A 19686-nucleotide genomic window follows, 5' to 3' on the forward strand; every position below is an offset into this window, starting at 1 on the left:
GTAGCGCTCATCTCGCTTTACTGGCCGAGGGAGCCGGCGTACAGCTTCTGGGTCATGTGGCCAGCATGACTAAGCCGCTTCTGGCGAACCAAAGCAATGCACGGAAACACCGTTTACCTTTCCACCGGAGCGGTACCTATTTATCTAATTGCACTTGACGTGCTTTCGAACTGCTAGGTTGGCAGAAGCAGGGACCAAGCAACGGGAGCTCACCCCGTCACGGGGATTCGAACCGCCGACCTTCTGATCGGCAAGTCCTAGGCTCTGTGGTTTAACCCACAGCGCCACCCGCGTCCCTATAGAGCAGTATATGAATTCAATAAATAATAATAAAAAATTCCGAAACAAGTGTGCACAGCCTGCGCTACTGGATTAAGCCAGGACCACTTTCTCCATTCACTGCCCATTAACACACACACTGCCTTATTAATCCAGAGAAATAATAACATATGACCTTAGTGAAATCAGGGCAGCATCAACAGAATGTTAGTTTTACACACAAAAAAAAAACCAGGAGAAATAAAGAAGCATTTTTATTTTTATTTTTTGTAAAGGGAGAAAAAGATATATTACTATTTGAAAAGAGCCATTTTAAATTACTTAGTTTTCTTCAGTTCTGATTTATAAATGTAAATAGAATCATTTAGATTAGGGACTCCCATTTCTTCTAAGCACTTATAGACATTTTGGTAACACTGTTAATGTAGTTTTAAGGTCAGCAATTACAATTTTTACAGATCAGCATTCTTCATTCCACATTTGGCGTGACTTTTGCCAGTTCATTCCTATCTACTCTTTCTCATCAAAGATTTACAGATTTTTCTTTTACTTAAGGTACTGTAATCCAGTAAATAACTTGTTGATGATTTATTGTACTGAAAAATCTAATAATATGACGGAATAGTTGAAAGTTGATGAATGTTCACAATACAACTGAGCTTAATAGGAATTCAGCAATGTTGAAAATGACTGTCTTTTTAGGTGTATAAAATATCAATAATATGTTATGACAACATTGTTCAGTTAATTCTGGGGTAATTATTATCATGTTGCAATATTCGCCCCGATTCAGTACAGTGGTGCCCCGCAAGACGAATGCCTCGCAAGACGGAAAACTCGCTAGACGAAAGAGTTTTCCGTTTTGGAGGTGCTTCGCAAAATGAATTTCCTGTGGACTTGCTTCGCAAGACGACAATGTCTTGCGAGTTCCTGCTGGTTTTTTCCCCTCCCCCCACTTTTTCTAAGCCGCTAAGCCGCTTATCAGCTGATCCGATCAGCAGATAAGCCGCTAAAAGCCGCTAATAGCGCTAATCCGCTAATCCTTCAATGGGCTTGCTTCGCAAGACGAAAAAACCGCTAGACGAAGAGAATCACAGAACGGATTCTTTTCGTCTTGCGAGGCACCACTGTAACAGCAACCTAATTGTCCATAGTTATAGTAATAGGAGCCATATAACTCCATGCACCAATCATAACACTGAACTTACATTCTTCCACTTGTTAGTGGTCAAAAAAATTAAATACTTAGACATTCACTTCCAACAGAATGCTTGGAAAAACCATCACAAGTTTGCACTAAACGTGGCAGATACCTGTGCTTTGGCTATCACCTGTTTGTTTGTTTGTTTGTTTGTTTGTTTGTTTGTTTGTTTTTGTTTGTTTGTTTGTTTGTTTGTTTCCAATAGAGGGAACCAATATGTTCCTGCTACACTAAAGGTTTTCAATGCCAAAGTAAATCCAAAACTACTGTATGGCATACCATTATGGATTGGTGCTGTTGACCACTCACTGGAACGCAGCCAATCAAAATCCCTTCGTAAAATCCTGGGTATGCCAAACTGTATCCCATTATGCAGCCATATGCCTGGAAACTGGACAAGGGCCTATGGAAACTAGAGTGAGGTTTATCACCATAAAATTATGGCTACACCTTCCTTTCAAGTCTGACCCCTCTTCTCTAATTTTTCATATGCTGTTGGAATCCCACCGTTCCAAATGGTTAGCTTGTATCAAGAAAAAAAAATTAAACCATTGGCCTATCATTTGATTTGCGACTTATTATTCCACTGTTATAAGTATTTCAAGCAATTAAGAGCAGATTTGTAGTGATTGAATTCCAAATTCTGAGTCGCGCAGTCAAAAAATCTTGCTCTCTGTTGGAGTTAGGGATCTTACGATGTACCAGTGGCCCGGGTACTATTTTATGGTATGACATATTTTAGGAAGAAGTCTGCAAATACTGTCAATTTCCTCTTAGATAACATCTCATTGTATTGTGAGCATTTTGCTGCTTGAAAGCCCATAAAATGTCACTCATGTTCTAATGATAACCTTGCACACTGGGATACGCAGACAGTTTCAATATAGCTTTAAGTGTTATACTTTTGGGGTTGTTTTTTTAACACTCAGAATATACTCTGTGCCCTTTGTACCACCCCCAACAATCTTTGCTGCAAAAAGCATGGCAGGCTGCAAGAACATCAGAGAGATAAAAGGAATCCTAAACATAATAAAGGATGGTGAGGAACCCTAAGCTTTTGTTGATGGGGACAGGGAGCAGGGGGTCATTCGTGACCAATTCAGCTCTGGCACCAAGAGCTAAAAGCCAAAGCCATTTTACACAAAGCAAAGGAATGGCAGGAAAGGAAAGAACAGTGAAGCAAAAAGGAATGACAGAACCACTTCTTAATAGGAAGGCTGGCAATTCAGACCACAGTCCAGATGATTGAAAGCAATTGGATTTAAGGAAGTTCTTTTCCCTTCACCCAACTCGGGTTAAACATAGCCCTTCAGATTCATTGGATAGCAGATTATTCTTGATAACAGCAGTGCAAAGGCAAATAACTGTGCCTGTTTCTTTTTCTTTCATTTTCTTTTGTATTGCTAGGAATTTTGGAAGGGGGTTGCCAGGCCCCTCTACTGCATGAATCCAGCACATGTTAAAAGCTAATCAAGCCTTTTAAATCTGGGAAATAGCCAAGCTGGCTTCCTGGTGAGCCGATGGGAGCTTAAGGGGCTCTGTGCAAGATAGTAAAATAGGTGGGGACCCCTCCCTCAACAGACAAAGCCAGAGCTTGGAGGTGGAGTTTTGCAGCGATGTGACCTAAAAGTAAAGCAGCAAGCAGGAGAGAAAGTCAAAGCAATATTTGAGAGCTATGTTTTATTTCTGTTTGAATCTGAGGCTGCTGCTATGGGAGAAGCAAGACGCTTTTGGGGTGTTATTGCTGTGACTCCCTCCATCATAGCTCAAGTTGTACATATGTGTAAATAAACCGTACATCATAAAAACACCACAGTATTTACTGTGCCTCATTTCAAAAGGAAACACACCTGGAATCCCTGGAATCTCGCACCGCTCAGTGATCGGGGCAACGTGCAACTGCATCATTGGCTAAAGAAGTCAACTGTCTGTCAGAGCCAGCAGTGATGCCTGTATCAGTAATAAAGATCAGATCAGTAATAAAGTGAAGGGGGTTGGGGAGGGTTAACTCCCTCTTCATTAGTTTTTATTATTATTAATTTAATATATTGATTACCTGCTTCATTGTAATAATAATCCCAGAGAGGGCTAAGCAAAATACTTTGGAAGTCCCGTATTTGCCCTTGCAGTTATATTTATACCATTATTATGTGGTGGTTTTTTTAAATAGCTATTACAATATGTTTTAACTCCATGGCCTCAGCAGTGACTTAAATGGTGTTAGGATAAAAAAATTCCTTAAGCGGTTTTCCTGAGGTTTGTTTCACAGTGTCTCCAACAGATGAAATAAGCTGCTTTTCAAACAAAAGCTTGATCCTGTAAGCCTATATGGGTTTTACGGATTGCTGCAATGCCTCGATTTATCAAAATGTTTTAAGACAATGATGAGTCTCTTTAAATTTACCTCCACATTTGCTGCTAGGCATATGCTACCTTTACCCTTATGGATTTTCCAGAGAGTACTCTATGGGCACATAGCACTGTCATAGTGTTAGATCTCAGCAAGTCACAGCCTATTCAGTGGGGAAACCAACCGGGAGCCCCATGTTAAGCAAGTCTGAGTTCCCAAAAGAAAGCAGGGTGCATGTAATTATACATATTTAAAACCCAGATATGCTGCATCTGTGTGATGCATGAAAAAGAGTTGCTACAGAAGGAATAGCCATTGTACAATGAATAACTGTTCTCAAATTTCCTGCTTTTTAAAAAATAAAAACAGTATCTATTCTATGTTTGTCTGTTGCTCCAGAGAATGAACACACAGCTTTCAATTAACTAAACAACCAGATTAAAAAAAATATATACAAAAAATTAAAAGTTTATAGAATAGTAGGATAATATCTTTTTTTGGCAAAAAGTATTAGACCCAATGTATCTAATAATATATTTTCTTTTGTATTGCAGGTTAGCACTCTAGACTGGGTACGAGCTGAAAAAACCTATAACCTCTGTGAGGTTCTATTTAAAGTACACAAGGTAGGTCTCCTGTTAAGTTATGGACTACATTTGGAATGGGAGACTGTGATTTTCAAAAATTAAATTAGAATGTGTTCAGATTAATTTTCTTGAATAAGAAATAGTTAGCCAAAACTTAGTCTACATTGGAAAGCTAGTTCCCAACAATGAACTATTGTCATTATTTGTGTTTGATGATCAGGTATTGGCTCATTCTGAACAAATGCGGACAATTCTTAAACCCAATCTAATTTTTATATCACGATTAGCCAACATGGTGCTCTTCAGATATGGCTGCAGTATAACTCACAACAGTCCCAGGCAGGAATAATTCAAGTGCATGTTCAACAACATCTGGAAGCACCATGTTGGCTATCCCTATTCAACACAATCTATTTCATATATAATGTATGGTGGGGGAAGTAAGATTGCCCCTTTCAGCTGATGTTCCTGTGCATAGCTTAGTGGTATAACGACTATTTTGCATGCATAAGGTTCAAGATTTTCTGCCTAACATCTCAAGTGAAAATAATTTCAGGTAATAGGGCTGACTGACATCCAGGAGGGATGCTTCCACCACAAGGCTGGATGAAACAAAGGTCTTCCAGTGGAAGGCAACTTCTAAGGCATGGCTTTGTGCTAGTTCCTGTCCCGTCTTCATGACTTCCTCCAGAAGGCGTGGCTTGGGGAATGTTACCACCCATGCTGTTTTAATACTTGAGCGAAATTATATGGAGTTTTGGAATGTGTTGCCCTCAGTATGCTGATTATATGCAGTATATATATATATATATATAGTCATATGCAGGTCTAAAACATCAAGCCCAATCAAATCACATATGCCTGAACAGTTAACTGGTCACCCAGATAAGCTCCAAGAATCAACTATTTTATGATCCTGGTGGAATGTACATGTTTTGAATTTTGCATGCATTCCCTCATTAAACATTACAGCGATGCCTGAATGTCTGATAGCCCTAGAGAAAAGGAACACACTCTGAATGGCTGGAAAGGTGTGCTCTTGATAGGTAGACACATTCAGTTCTTACCCAAGGACTGATGCCCTTTATTTTCTTTATTTCCCTAATATTCTGGTAGGGTTAATTTCAAGATGAAGCCACCTTAACAGCAAATTCTGGTGCTACGTTTTCATTTTGAGGTGGGGAGGGAAAGAGTTGGAAATAAGCTGCCCACGATTCAGCCCTTTACATTCCTGACATTTTAATAAGTGAACACTTAATTGTCAGCCTTGATGAATACATTAACTGAAACACAAAAAGCTTCAGTGTACAAGTCTAGCCATTCTTCTGTTGACACTTCAGTATAAATGATAATGAAGGAAACTTAGAGCAAATCAATTAGGTTGGAGTAAACTTAATTTTCAGAAGAGATTAAAGCTTCTCTATTACAAATTCTAAGGCGCAGTTTGCTCTGCAGAAAATGTTCCTTTGAGTTGTTTATGCAAGCAAGTTTTTCCTTGCTGACTTTTCAGGATACAAACTTTTTAAAAATGAATAACCTTTAATGCCCTTCATATATTGGGTGGTCTCAGACCTGCTGTCCACCTGATGCTCCTTGCTCTGCTTAGGGCCAAGCATGGACAGAACCATCATCTGCTTTCAAATTCCAAGGCAGAAGTGGGATTATGCACAAAAAGAGGAGCTAAAGAAGCCATTGTCCAACTATAAGCATTTGTCCAATGATTCCATATCTGTTTTTTTCACAGTTGTACCACCATGTGGAAGTAGCATTAAAATAGTTCAGTGTGAATAAGAATAAATGAAGAACCAAAAGCAAAAAGTGCCCATAAGACTAATATATTGATATATCATACATACATAGCCCAAAATCAGATATGAATATGAAGTCATTTGGTTATTGCATACTGATGAAATACTTGTTAGCCTTTTTTTTTGCAGAAGGCATATCCTGTTTGATTTCTCCCCTCCTCTTTCCTTCTGGTCTATGACCGTAATAAATTCATTCATTCATTCATTCATTCATTCATTCTCCCCTCCTCTTGGTAGGTCTTCTGTCTGTGATTCTAAAAAACCCAAAACTTTACCATCATAATGTTTCCTGCCTCTACTGCTTCACAGGGATGCCATTATGAAGATACTTAAACAAAGCAATCTGTGAAGCATAAAACTAATATTATATGCTCATAATTAAAAACGCTGCTTGTTTGATTTGCATACCCTGGTGTGCAGGATCTCTAAAGGGGATACCTTTTATTAAAATATATCAGCATGACAGTATTGTTTGTCGCAAGCTCCAGTGTTAATTAAAACACACATGGGTGTGGATTTAGCATTTTAGCATATTAATATTGCTGTTACTTGTCATTTGAATATAATATTTTTGAGGTTCACCCCAACATTTGACCACATATCCGATATCTGAGGGTAGATCACCATTGAGCAAGTCAGACTGAAATACATCCCCCCCCCCCCGGCATTACTCTGGCCTAAACGCTGCAATTCATACACTAAACTTCCAATATATGGGGTTTCCCAGTTCGCTTCAACACAGGAGTGAGGCTGTGTGACTGTACCTTATGTTGAAGCAAACAGTTTGATATTGCTTTTACGTACTGGTTGTAAGCTTATTGAAGCTCCTCGGGGAATGTTGCGCTAAGTAAAAATATAAATGAGATTTACTTTATGGGTAGACTGAATCTCTGTCATCAAAAACAATTTGCTGTATTGAGCCAAATGAGCTATTTCTATTTTCTTGATCTACTTTTGTGGTAATGAGGTTCTTTTTTTACTGTTTTGCATTGCTCTTTGTTAATTTTAATCTGTCTGTCTGTCTGTCTGTTTGTAAGCCATCCAGGAAATATTTGTTGATGAGCAACATTCAATAAATAATCATCATCTCATACTTTAAATTGGATCCAGGGCGCCTGGTGGATTCTCGCTGCGGGAACTTCCTTGTGGAGAACTTCCTTGTGGAGGACAAGGAGGAGTGCGATTGCGGCCTCCTGGTGGAGTGTACAAACCCATGTTGCAATGCGAGCTCGTGCAAGCTGATGCCCAGAGCCCAGTGCTCCATGGGGGGAGCCTGTTGCCACGAGTGCAAGCTCCGCAGCGCAGGATTTCTCTGCCGGGAAGCCCAGAACGAATGCGACCTCCCCGAATACTGCGACGGTACCTCCCCGCATTGCCGGGCCAACGTCCACAAGCAAGATGGGACGCCGTGTGGGGACGAGAAGGCCGTCTGCTATGGCGGGGTCTGCCCCAATTACTTGAGCCAGTGCCAAGAACTTTGGGGCCCTGGTTCGGTACCTGTCACGGATGCCTGTGTGGCCTCTTTGAATGGCAGAGGGGACCTGGAAGGACACTGTGGTCAGCAAGCCGATGGTTCCTATTTGCCGTGTTCAGAGAAGGACGCCTTGTGTGGGCGGCTGCAGTGCCAACCCAGCAGCACCAGTGCTAGAAAACAGAACAGAACAACCAGGGCTCCCGAATGCCCACATCACACCCCGACTCCTGTTGATGACATCCTGGATCTGGCCATGGTGTTGCCCGGCACAGGCTGTGGGGCTGGCAAGGTGTGTGTTGACCAATGGTGTCGAGAGCTCTCCTCGCTCAAGCTGCCAGCATGCCAGTGCAACAGCCATGGGGTATGTAACAGCAAAGGGCACTGCCATTGTCAGTCTGGCTGGGCTCCTCCGAACTGCCTGAGCAGTGGGTCAGGGGGCAGCATAGACAGCGGATCAGCTGCTATGGAGTCAAGGGGCAGCGCCACCTCGACCGCCTTAGTGCTGACGGCGCTCTTGCTTGTCTTGGTCCTCTGCCTCGGGATCTGCTGCACCAAGCAGGTGGGTCTGCACAAGCGCCTCTGGCAGATCGGCAAGGGCACCAGCTGCCAGTACAGGATCACGCACCCTGAGCCTCGGACTTACAGCCAAGCCCCACCAGGGCGCCCCCGCCCCCCACAGTTCAGGCAGAACACTGAGCTCCAGCTCATGCCGACTTCCAAGGCCTCGGTCCAGGACAGGCCAGCGCCCCCAACGCGCCATTGCCTGCTGACCCCATTCCTAAAGATGCTCAGCCCCCTGCCAAGCCTCCGCCACCCCAGAAACCGCTCCCTTCGGATCCCCCCCGGGCCGAACTCTGCGCTGTTCCCCCCCAAAAAAAAGACTTCCGGGTTGGCGCCATTGCCGAATGGCGGACTCCCTCCGAGCTCCGGAGGGAGTCTGCTCGACAGGGGCTGGGTCCTACCGCGCCGGCGACGCGGGGACCCTCAAAAACCACGGGCACGGAGCCCGTGGACATGGGGACTCGGCTGGTACCGTCAGCGCCCTCCCGACTCGTGAAGGAGCCTTTTTAAAGGCTACGGATCGGGTGCCGGGGAGCGGCGTGGTACTGTGAGTCTATCGCTTCCCCTGCCGAGCGCAGCCGCATGCCATTCGTCGGAGAGCGCTGGCTTCTTCCATTGGAAATTCGGACATTTAACAACAACCCGTGAGTAATTGGGTAACCGGGTTTAAAAGGAGAAAAAAAGGAATTTTTTTCGGATTCGGCACGAGCGGGGGGGATCTAAAAAGGAAGTCAATCCCCTCCCTGATTGTAAACATGCTAAAACAAGGACTGAGAAACCAAGATCGATTCAGAAGTTTATTGCTGACAAAAAATATCAATTCCACGATGGGATACTACAAGAATTGTGCTGGAGGAGAAAAGTCGAGGGTGAGAGGGAAAAGGCAACCCCCCCCCCCGGGAACCGGGGCGATTCGGAGAACCTGGCGGAGAGAGATGGAGAGTTTGACAGCTGTCAAAGTAGCTGTCAAATCTTGAGAATACAAAGAGGACTTTGTTACAAGTATTTTGCTGGTTAATTTTGTTACAATTGGATATAAATATGGATACAAAATGTCGGGGGGGGGAAAGAAACAACAACTTGACTTTTGGATTAGAGGACACAAAGTTACTGCAACCCCCCTAGAGGGGCTTTGGGACATTACAAGTGGCGTATGTGGAAAACTACTCCGGGATGTGTACTGGTCTTAGCTCCTGGGAAAGTAGCAAAACTGAAATATTGTTTTGTCTACAGAGGTGACAACACAATAGAATCTTTCTATTGAAGCAAGGTAGGAACTGGACGTAAGTTTTTGTTCCTGAATAACAAACCTCTGTAGAGATACTAGATTTCAGAATAAGAATGGTTTTGCAGCTGAACAAGACAGAAACCTGAGAAAGTAAGAAACAAAAGAGCAAAGGACCAACTACGCCACGGAAAGAACAATGGGAGGAGCAACAATGACCAAGGGAAATTAAAGGCCTCTATTAGACTGGATTTTTGAAATTAAACATTATCAAAACAAGCAAATTCAAAGAAAACCGGCAAGATGGATTGAGGAAAATTTGGCTGTGGACTTGAGACCTCCAGGCCGACAACATACAGACTGATGGACATGGGGAATCCAAACCGGGGAAGGGAGGGGGAATTCTAGAATCCAAAGGCTATGTAACCAACTTTTGGAATCTTCTTCTATCTTCTATCTTTTATCTTTCTATATAACTTTGGTATTTTGATTTAACATGTTTTGGGGGGAAAAGGGGGAATTCGTGGAAGGAAACGGGGCAGATCTTGGGGGAAAAATCTTTGTTCTATTTTGTTAAAGATGAGGAGTGATGTTAAGATTGTAATTTAAATTGGCTAAATAGGTACAACATATTAGGTTTAAATTGGGAATGAGAACTTGTGGAACCAACGTAGGGAAAGGGGAATACAGTCGGGAGGGGAAGGAGGGAGTCCCAGAAAGAAGGTTATGAAAATAAGGGTTTAAAATTGGTCTTTCTTTTTCTTTCTTTTCTTTATCTTTTCTATTTTTTCTATCCTGTTATTATTGGAAATTTCAATAAATATGATTATAAAAAAATAAATAAATTGGTTTTCCCTGGTTCACCAATGGTAAAGCCAGGAGACCCAGAAAAATAAATATAAAACATATATATTCATACTGCTTTGCTCCTGGTTATTGATGCTCAACATCACAATGAAACTACAGCTCCTCCTTTTTCTGCATAACTTTAATTCTCAAACTGGAATGCTCACATTCAGCAGGTTATGTTCCTTGATAGAGGGAATCACATTAACAAGAACAAAGAGCAAGTATGTACATTTTCCAGCACTCCTTTCTGATTAAATATGCTTGCTAAAATATGTCTTTCAGCTCTGGCTTAATGATGATTGCTGGCTACAAGCAAACCTATATCTAGGTATTCACCAAGACTATGAGCTTGAAGACCAGAGGCCGTATTGTTTCAGTGTTGTGGTTGGACATGGCAAGAGCCACTATTTCAATGTGGAAATGGGGAGTGACCTGGCAGTATGGGAGAAATCATTTCAGAAAGCAATTTTTTTGGAAGTTCAGAGAACAGGGGTAAGTAATTTAAAATGTACATAGCATGATATTTCAACATCTCTGTAAGAATAATAACTAGTTTTAAAACACATGTCCCATATATATGAGCATGCTGAGTAGCAGCCAGTGGGGCAACAGCCTCCTTCTGACTCCAGTCTCACCTTAGGTTTACCTGGACATGTTCCTGTCTGGAAGTTACACTTGATCAAGGGAAGTCTCTTGAGAATCCCTCCATTTGGCCGGGATGCAAGGACAAACCTTCTCCCTGCTGGCAGTCCAATTTTGGAACTTCCTTCCCTTTGAAATCAAATGGATGCTCACACTGCTGAATCTTAGATGCCAGGTTAAAACCTGACTTGGATAACAATGCTGTTGTCACTTACAATTGTTTTAATAGTTGTTTAAATTGTATTTTTTTTATTTTAGTGTTGCTGAATGAGTTGTGTGATTTAAAGTTATTTTTATTGTTAGCGGGCTAGAGATCTGGGGCTGTAGTGTAGGGACCCCTGACCATTAGGTCCAGTCGCGGACGACTCTGGGGTTGTGGCGCTCATCTCTCTTGATTGGCCGAGGGAGCCAGTGTACAGCTTCTGGGTCATGTGGCCAGCATGACTAAGCCGCTTCTGGTGAACCAGAGCAGTGCACGGAAATGCCATTTACCTTCCCGCTGGAGCGGTACCTACTTATCTACTTGCACTTCGTGCTTTTGAACTGCTAGGTTGGCAGGAGCAGGGACTGAGAAACGGGAGCTCACCCCGTCATGGGGATTCGAACCACCGACCTTCTGATCGGCAAGCTCTGGGCTCTGTGGTTTAACTCACAGCACCACCTGTGTCCCTGTAATGTAGGATATTAATGGTCAAAATAAACAGAAGGCAATGATTTGACTCTGTTGATGACCTATGTGAGAAGCTTCTGCTTTGATTGATTTACTTGTTCACAGCGTGGTTCGTAGTCATATGCTTGCACTATTTACTCACTGCACCCAGTTTACCACAGCAAAAGAAGACGAATTTTAAGCCAAATAAATCTGATTGCACAAAAGTCAGTGGGTCAATGTCAATAGCGTTCTTTAACTGGACGCAGTTCCTTCTCCTCTGACATTTATTTATTTTTTGGAAATGGAAGTTGAAATTTATGCCCCACATCTTAATTTGAACTCCCCTATAGAGCAAACACAGAGGTGGCAAAAATCTATCCATATTAATATTGAGTAATGTACTTTTCCTATAACTTTATTGACACGAATATCACTTCCCAGCAGGTCTGCTTCAGAATAGTGTTGCCAGTTTCATTTTCTTAGCTTGCATTAATCACGTTATTCTAACCACCTACCCGATTTGGAGCACATCAGATGCTACCATTATATGCCCCTGCTGATGTTTTCCACTGTTGCCTATTATTACACTATCACCTAGTGGTGCTACAAATTCTAAAGTAGTCTCTATAAAATAAAATAGCTATATTTTTCTACACGCAGGTAAACATTTTAGAAGCCTTAATGTAGTTACATTCTAACAGAGAAATAGTAATGGCTAACTTCATTCTATATTATATTGAAAGGCAGATTTGTGCAAACTTTCTTGAAGATTCTTATAGGGTGCCACATAACTTCCAGACAGTGGCTGGGTTCAGGCATAATGTGAAACCACGGTTTGTTTAGATAAGCCATGGTTTGTTTTAATGGCACATTTTGGACTTAGTGGTTTAGTTTTATGTAATGAGCACAAATGAACCTTGGGTTCTCATGTTCTTCCTTCTACTCTCCTCCGCTTTGAGAGTTGTTGTTGTTTCAATCAAGCAGTGTCTAAATTTTAGGAAGTAAATAAATAAATCACGTACTTCTCTATTAATATTTTTCACATTTTAAAATAATGCAAGTTGGATCATATGAGAACTGTCCTCATCATACTTTCTACGTTATACAATGACTTTTCCATCATCCTTGTGGGGAGGGGGAAAGAGAAATTTCTGTGAACTAAATTATTTGAACCCATCAAACGAGCAGCGAAGTCCATAGATAAGTATGCTAAGTGTTTTATATCAAAGCCATGTCAGTTAACAGCTGCTACTACACCATGTTGCAACGAGTTCCACATCTACAGATGTGGTGTTACATCCCTGATAACTTGATCCAGTAGCAGCTACCTCTCATCTGAAGCATATAATTGCTGCCGTGCAGCTAATGCTAAATTCAGGCAGTAGCTAAAATAGTGTTATACTTTCTTTGGGGGGAAAAATTCAATCATCTCCCTGGGACAACAATGCAAAATAAAACTTTCTATAATGGGCTCTATAAATTCAAATGAGATATTAAAAGCTGTTTAATTAGGCTAGATTTATGAGGTCATTAAAAGATAATTATCTGTTTGTTGCCAGAAGAATGGCTTTAATTACACAATTAAGGTTTAGATTGTTTTCATTATGTATAGTAATGTATTACACTTTCACTTTTCTTGGTCATTTTTATGTCGTTAAGTCCATTTCACTTCAAATCTAATTTTAGAAACCCACAGTCTTAAGAATCAATTGCACATTTGCCCTCAGCACTAAACTTTGGCAGTGTGGGGGTAAATTTAAGTCTGTTTGGCATCAGTTACAAAAACAATAAAGCAAATTCCATGAATCTCACACAGAGCACCTAAATGTTTAAACCCCTAACTATAGCACCCTAATACGGTCATGGGGAAACTGGAACCCACCTAATTAGCCCTTTCATGGGTCCTAGTTTGGCCCATGAGGTTGTCCCCCCCCCCCAACCACATCCGCCTTCTGCACACCTGACATGATATGTAATATCAGGTGAGGAGCAAGCAGAGGAGGTGTCTTAAAGCACATTCCCCCTTGGGCACTGGCAAGAGAGGCTTGCTGCCGCCACCAATCAGTTGGCTGCAAATGAGAGCAAGCCAGTAGGGATCTGTAGGGAGCCTGCTGAATTCATGAGTGCAACCAATCCTAGTAGAATGCAGAGCTTGACGTCTAATAGGCCCTGAGTGCAGGCTACCTCTGATCAGCTCCCCCTGTAGAAAGTGGATCCTGAAATCTGCATGGATTGGCGGGAAGTTCAAATCCCCATGCGTTTGGCTTGGCTTGGCTTTTCCTTTGTAGCATAGTATGTCAGGTGGCTGGGTCCCACTCACCTGTCAAAATGGCCTGCCAACAATGGGTGAGGGGTGGGGATCTGATCCACTGGTCACATTCCCCACCCTTGCTCTAATGTTTCTACAATGCTATGTTCATCTGTGCAGGTGTGTCCCACAGTATTAGTCTTACATAACTTTGCAACCATACTGTTTCCTAAACTATAACAGTGACTATTGTGTTTTAATCAGTGCATGCCTCTGATTCTGAAACATATGGGGGATTATATTGGGAAATGGTACGGAAGCTGTCCAGAGGTGCATGCAGGAAGGCAATGAGATATAAGAGGCTTGAAATAGTGATTACAAGGAATAATAACCAGTGCTTGAATTATTGGGGGTGGGGGACAACCAAGAGGGTCTATGATGAAATCCACAGTCCAAACCCCTTTAATTCCATCCCACTTTTAGCTAAAACCTTCCCCTTCCTCTGTTGCTTTGTTTTGCATTACATTGTTGTTGTTGTTGTTGTTTAGTCATTTAGTCGTGTCCGACTCTTCATGACCCCATGGATCAGAGCACGCCAGGCACTCCTATCTTCCACTGCCTCCCACAGTTTGGTCAAACTCATGCTGGTAGCTTCGAGAACACTGTCCAACCATCTCGTCCTCTGACGTCCCCTTCTCCTTGTGCCCTCCATCTTTCCCAACATCAGGGTCTTTTCCAGGGAGTCTTCTCTTCTCATGAGGTGGCCAAAGTACTGGAGCCTCAGCTTCACGATCTGTCCTTCCAGTGAGCACTCAGGGCTGATATCCTTATGAATGGATAGGTTTGATCTTGCAATCCATGGGACTCTCAAGAGTCTCCTCCAGCACCAGTCTTTTAATTTCGTGACTGCTGTCATCATCTGCAATACATTACCATTACATTAGCCACGACTAACTAAAGTGCACTAGTTTTAGTTGGCCTACTCTTACTACAACCCATTGAACCAGACATGGGGAAACATACAGCCCTCTAGAAGTTGTTGGACTGCAACCCTCATTGGCCATGCTGGCTGGAAAGCCATTGATTCCCCACCCCTGAACTGAACAGTAGCTCAAGGGGCCATCACATTATAATTCAAGCACCGATGACGACATGGAACTACATTAAGTTCTTGCCATTGTTTGCACAAGGTGATGGTGATCCTTTGCACAACCTGCTAAGTTTGGTATGCTACCCTGATCCACTCATAAATCAAGGCACTATATTGGTATAGGGGGCAGAACCTTACCCAAATTAAGGCAGAGGAAGGACCAACATAAAAAATAAGATCTCTGCAAGTATCATGTACACTTAAGCACAATAAGGAAGGGAACATGCAGAGTGCTAGATGCCCACCACACAATTGTGCCAATGCTACTGCATAAATATTCAGCCATACTAGTGGTCTAAGAAATGATATATAAAAATAACTCCCTACATTTCTGTGTGTTCCAGATTCGTGTTTTGTTTTTAGGCTGGCAGTGGTTAGTCTAGGGTTGTATAGTTCTGATCATACTCATTACCATTTCAGAGGAAAACTGAAATAAGCATGTAGCATAGTTTTTTGTGCTGTACTAATTTTAGCAAGGTGTATGGAATCAACATGAAAAAAGATCACAGAAGCTGAGTTTGAAGTTGATTTACTCTGTGATCAAGCCAGCATACTTCTAAAGGTGCTTTTAACGAGTATACAGAAAACTGAAATAAGGCTTTGTTAGCACAAGGCAGAAGCAATACTCCCTTGGGGGGGGGGGGAAATGGTACTGAAAAAATGCTGGTGCAGATTCGACTCTAGGAGCACAGAATAATACATCAGCTCCTAAAGGAGATGTGAGGTCCTGTTGAGCAGAATTCATCAATTGGTTCTGCCTTGCACTCTGCTCCACCCTAGTTCCAGTTTTTTTATGAAGAATGTCTGATTTCAGAATTGGTGCATGTGCAATTTTTCCTTTTTTCTTTTTCCTTCTTTAAGTAATCCACATGCACAAGAGATTGTGCTTACTGAAATAACATGATGTAAGCTTTTATTTATTATTTTATGGTTAATTTTAAACTGAATTTATCTCTATGGTTTACCTTATTGTACACTACTTAGAGTCTATAGTGTTAAGCAATATGGAAGGGCATTAATCAACCTGTGTTGCATAAAGGAGAAAACCCCACAGAGTACATATATCAATAAGGTGCACATTTCTGTGTGCATTTAAAAAAATGTCCCAATGTATATAGGCTGTGCTTTCAAAATTGCATCTTCGACCAAAATTATTCATTGGCCTATTTTACATGTCACTTTTAACAGTAGCTAAAACAAACTGGTTTAAATGCTGCTGCACATAGCTGAAATCATGTGTGCTTCATTTCTCCCCCACTCCTGCTGCAGCCACAGTGCTGGAAACAACCTATAGTCTGGCCTAGCATTATATCCACACCTGGGCTCATGGTTTGCTTCCTCTAGACAAACCATAAGCAGTAAGCTAAGAACATTTGTGGTTTGATTGTATGCTATGTGTACATGAAGTGTGAAAACTGATGTGTGTATGTACTGATGCATGGGTAAGTGTGTGCTGTGTGTGAGAATAGATTGTGTAGCTGTTGTGCATGGATGTGTATAAATGGTTGTGCATGGAAGAAAGTGTGTGTGGGATATCCCTGTTGGCTTTTTGCATTGACTCCATTCACCACTGGCAAACAGGGCTGGGAGAAATCTGCCTGAAACCCTGGAAACTCTCTACATTACTGAGCTAGATGGATCATCGGTCTGACTTAGCACAATGCAGTTTCCTATGTTTCTAACTTTCCTGAGCCAGCAGTAAGCCACTGTGGTGCAGTAGTTAGAGCACTGGACCATAGCTGTCAACCTTCCCTTTTTTTGCGGGAAATTCCCTTATTCCAGCGCCGTTTCCCGCTGCTTCCCACTGCTAACCCGGATTGTTAGATATCCTGTAGACTGTCCCCGGGACAGGTGAGGCTGCTGATCCCTTCTTTTCAAGGCTGCTGATCCCTTCTTTTCAAATCTGAAAGTTGACAGCTATGCACTGGACTAGGACCTCAGAGTCCAGGTCTCAAATCCCTGCTCAGCCATGAAGCTCACTGGATGGCCTCAGGCTGTCCTGGAAGCAGTGGCGTAGCGTGGGTTGTCAGCACCCAGGGCAAGGCAAGTAATTTGCGCCCCCTAACCCGTGGATTTGCGCCCCCTAACCCGTGGATTTGCGCCCCCTAACCCTAACCCCCAGATGTTGCGCCCGGTGCGGCCGGCCCCCCCTGCACCCCCCACGCTACGCCACTGCCTGGAAGACTGTGACTAGCCTATCTCATGAGGATAAAATGGGAAGAAAAAGGAACCATGTACAGCACCTTGAGCTCCTTATAGGAAAGGTGGAATAGAAATGTAATAGATAATCAATATGCTTGTGGTTTAGTGGGGGGAAATATTGTGGTTATTTTGCATCGTTTTAATGGTGTTTCAGTGTATTGTTGCACACCACTTTTATATTTTTATAAGAGTTGGCAATATATAATTATTTGGGGAGAAAATAAAAATAAAGTATGTTGGAGTTTCAACAATGTGAAAACAATTTGCTGTTCATCATAAATGCTTTCTTTGCTCTTTTCCCAGTCTAAAACCTATACATGTAGCTGGCAAGGAGAAAGCTTGTGTTTCACCTTAGACTTTGCTTCGGGATTCACCTGCTTTGACAACAAAACAAAGGTACGAGGAAGCAGAAGGCGAAATATAAGAATTTGTTCTGTTATGAAGCACCCATGCTGTTCCTTGAGAAAACAGAACTGTTGCTAATCCTTTTCTGGTGGTGGAAAATTTGGGGTGAATCCAATCAAAAACACCTTTGAGCCTATTGGGATGCCTGTTCCATGACATTGAAGCGTATTCTTTCCTGCTGCCATTCCATCAGCAGACCGCTGACCAGTGCAGCTGTTCTGGTGTGAAAGTCCTTTTACAACCATGTCTGCCCATTCCTGATGATGAACTCTTGACAGCCAGCTGTGACTCATTTGCAAGGCATTTCATTTTGCCCAGTAAATGGCTCCAGACACATTCGACACTTAGATGCTATAATCTAAGGACAGCATCTTTTATGGAGGTGTCCTGTAACTTTGCTTCCCTGGCTTCAATTATTGTTGCCTAAGGAAGTGCTAGCAGTAGGAGACGTAACTCCCTCCCTCCTCCCCACTCCGCTGTTAATCACCAAAATTAACACCTTGAGGCAGAATGACCACTATCCTTGAAGCAGGCTGTGGTATGCCCCGTGTTCAAAAAGCTCTCTCAGACCTTCCAACTTTCACTTCAGTGCTTTAACAGGTGTACTCTCGGTGTGACTAACATTGGAAAGAGTCCAGTACCTGCTGACAGCAGAGGGTTCTTTTAGATCTATAAATAACCTGAAATATTTTTAATTAGTTTTTAACAAACGGCTTGTAAGTCACTTGGCACATTTTGTTGTTGTTGCATGTAAAAATTAGTAATGTGCCTTTCCCATCAAACTGACCTTATGAGCCACTTCACTGACATGTGAGCTCAAGGCCCTGAATATGCACACAGGGTCGGCCCTACCATTAGCCGGAGTGAGGCAGCTGCCTTAGGCAGCAGATATTTGTAGTGAAGAGGAATGCTTCTGTTTATGGGGCTGAGGGTGGGGGTGGAGAGCACCTCAAGCATTAAATGTTTTGGGCTAGTTCTGTAAACATAGCTAGATAAGTTCCAAAACCTTTGAATAGTAATTTGGTGAAATTTTATCAGCATGAAGAAGGATGTGAAGAGCGCAGAAGTAGAATTTTATATATGAGAAAGACACCAACTATATAAAATTAAGTTATTTTTGAAAGCTAATGGAATATCAAGTAAGCCCTTTGCAAACAGCTTGGATTTGAATTTAAAACTTCACGTTTGATTTAAGGGGATATGGCTTGCCTCACATCAAATTAGCCAATACACTTTCAGTCAGAAAGAGAAGTTTATTACATCTGCATTACCTGTGTCAATGTTTAATGATGGAACCGAATGCTTGATCAATGAAATACTGCTCCGACGAAATCCATTTATCAGAAAATGCTGTAAAGTGCTCCACCACAGCAGTGACATCACATTGATTTCCTAATAAAAGGACAAAACGTTAACCAACAGTAAGGGGGGAAAGTAGAAATTTCATTATGACAGTAAGAAAAGAGAAGCCGAGGCAGAGATACTGTGTACATAAAAGAACTGTGTCAGACTGACTACTTTAAAAACATTATTTATACCTTGAAGGTTTGCTATGAGACTGAACAAAGGCCTGTCCAAACAAAAATTCTCCCAAGTAGTCATGTTTGCCATCTATGGAAGGTCCCCCCCCCTCGCCACTATTTATTTTTCTGCTTCTTCTGATATTGTGTTCTCTAGGTCGATCTAAGTGACCATTCTCTCAGGCGCGTAGGAAAGGGAAATGTCTCCCTGCAACATAGAGGACAATCTTAATATCACACCATAGAATTTCATGCGAGTTGGTTAATTGTGCGATGTTCCATTTCCTGTGCATCTTTTTCTTAGCTACTTTAGCACTTACAGAAGCCGACCATTTCCATCCGAATTCATGGGGTGACATTCATCATGCTTATTTGCCAGTGGCAGCAGAACAGACACTTGCGCAGTGGAGCTACTTTCTTTCCTCTCGCTGCCACCCCCTGCTCCCCAACTCCAAATCTTTTCTAGAGGGTCCCCAATCTGCTGGAGCAGATTTTGGGGGCATGAGGGGGACTGCAGTGGAGAGAGAGCGGAA

The 19686-nt window shown here is 42.2% G+C and overlaps 2 protein-coding genes across 5 annotated transcripts in view; both read left to right on the forward strand.

Moving 5' to 3' along the window:
* SNTG2 (syntrophin gamma 2) overlaps positions 1–19686 on the forward strand; it is a 218520-nt gene that overhangs the window by 190780 nt on the left and 8054 nt on the right. For all 4 annotated transcript variants that reach the window (XM_081189127.1, XM_081189125.1, XM_081189126.1 and 1 more), the window contains 3 exons: positions 4385–4456; positions 10617–10826; positions 17532–17624. In XM_081189127.1, coding sequence (XP_081045253.1) covers positions 4385–4456; positions 10617–10826; positions 17532–17624 — 375 coding nt within the window. The remainder of the gene's footprint in view (positions 1–4384; positions 4457–10616; positions 10827–17531; positions 17625–19686) is intronic.
* Positions 6032–10585, forward strand: LOC308583288 (disintegrin and metalloproteinase domain-containing protein 19-like; the record flags this gene model as incomplete). The annotated part of the gene is made up of 4 exons (XM_081187104.1): positions 6032–6179; positions 7336–8420; positions 8492–8587; positions 10508–10585. The coding sequence occupies 4 exons, from the start codon at positions 6032–6034 to the stop codon at positions 10583–10585; spliced, it is 1407 nt and encodes a 468-aa protein (XP_081043230.1).

This window comes from Podarcis bocagei (assembly GCF_964188305.1).
Source record: "Podarcis bocagei genome assembly, chromosome: 3".
Taxonomy (NCBI): Eukaryota; Metazoa; Chordata; class Lepidosauria; order Squamata; family Lacertidae; genus Podarcis; species Podarcis bocagei.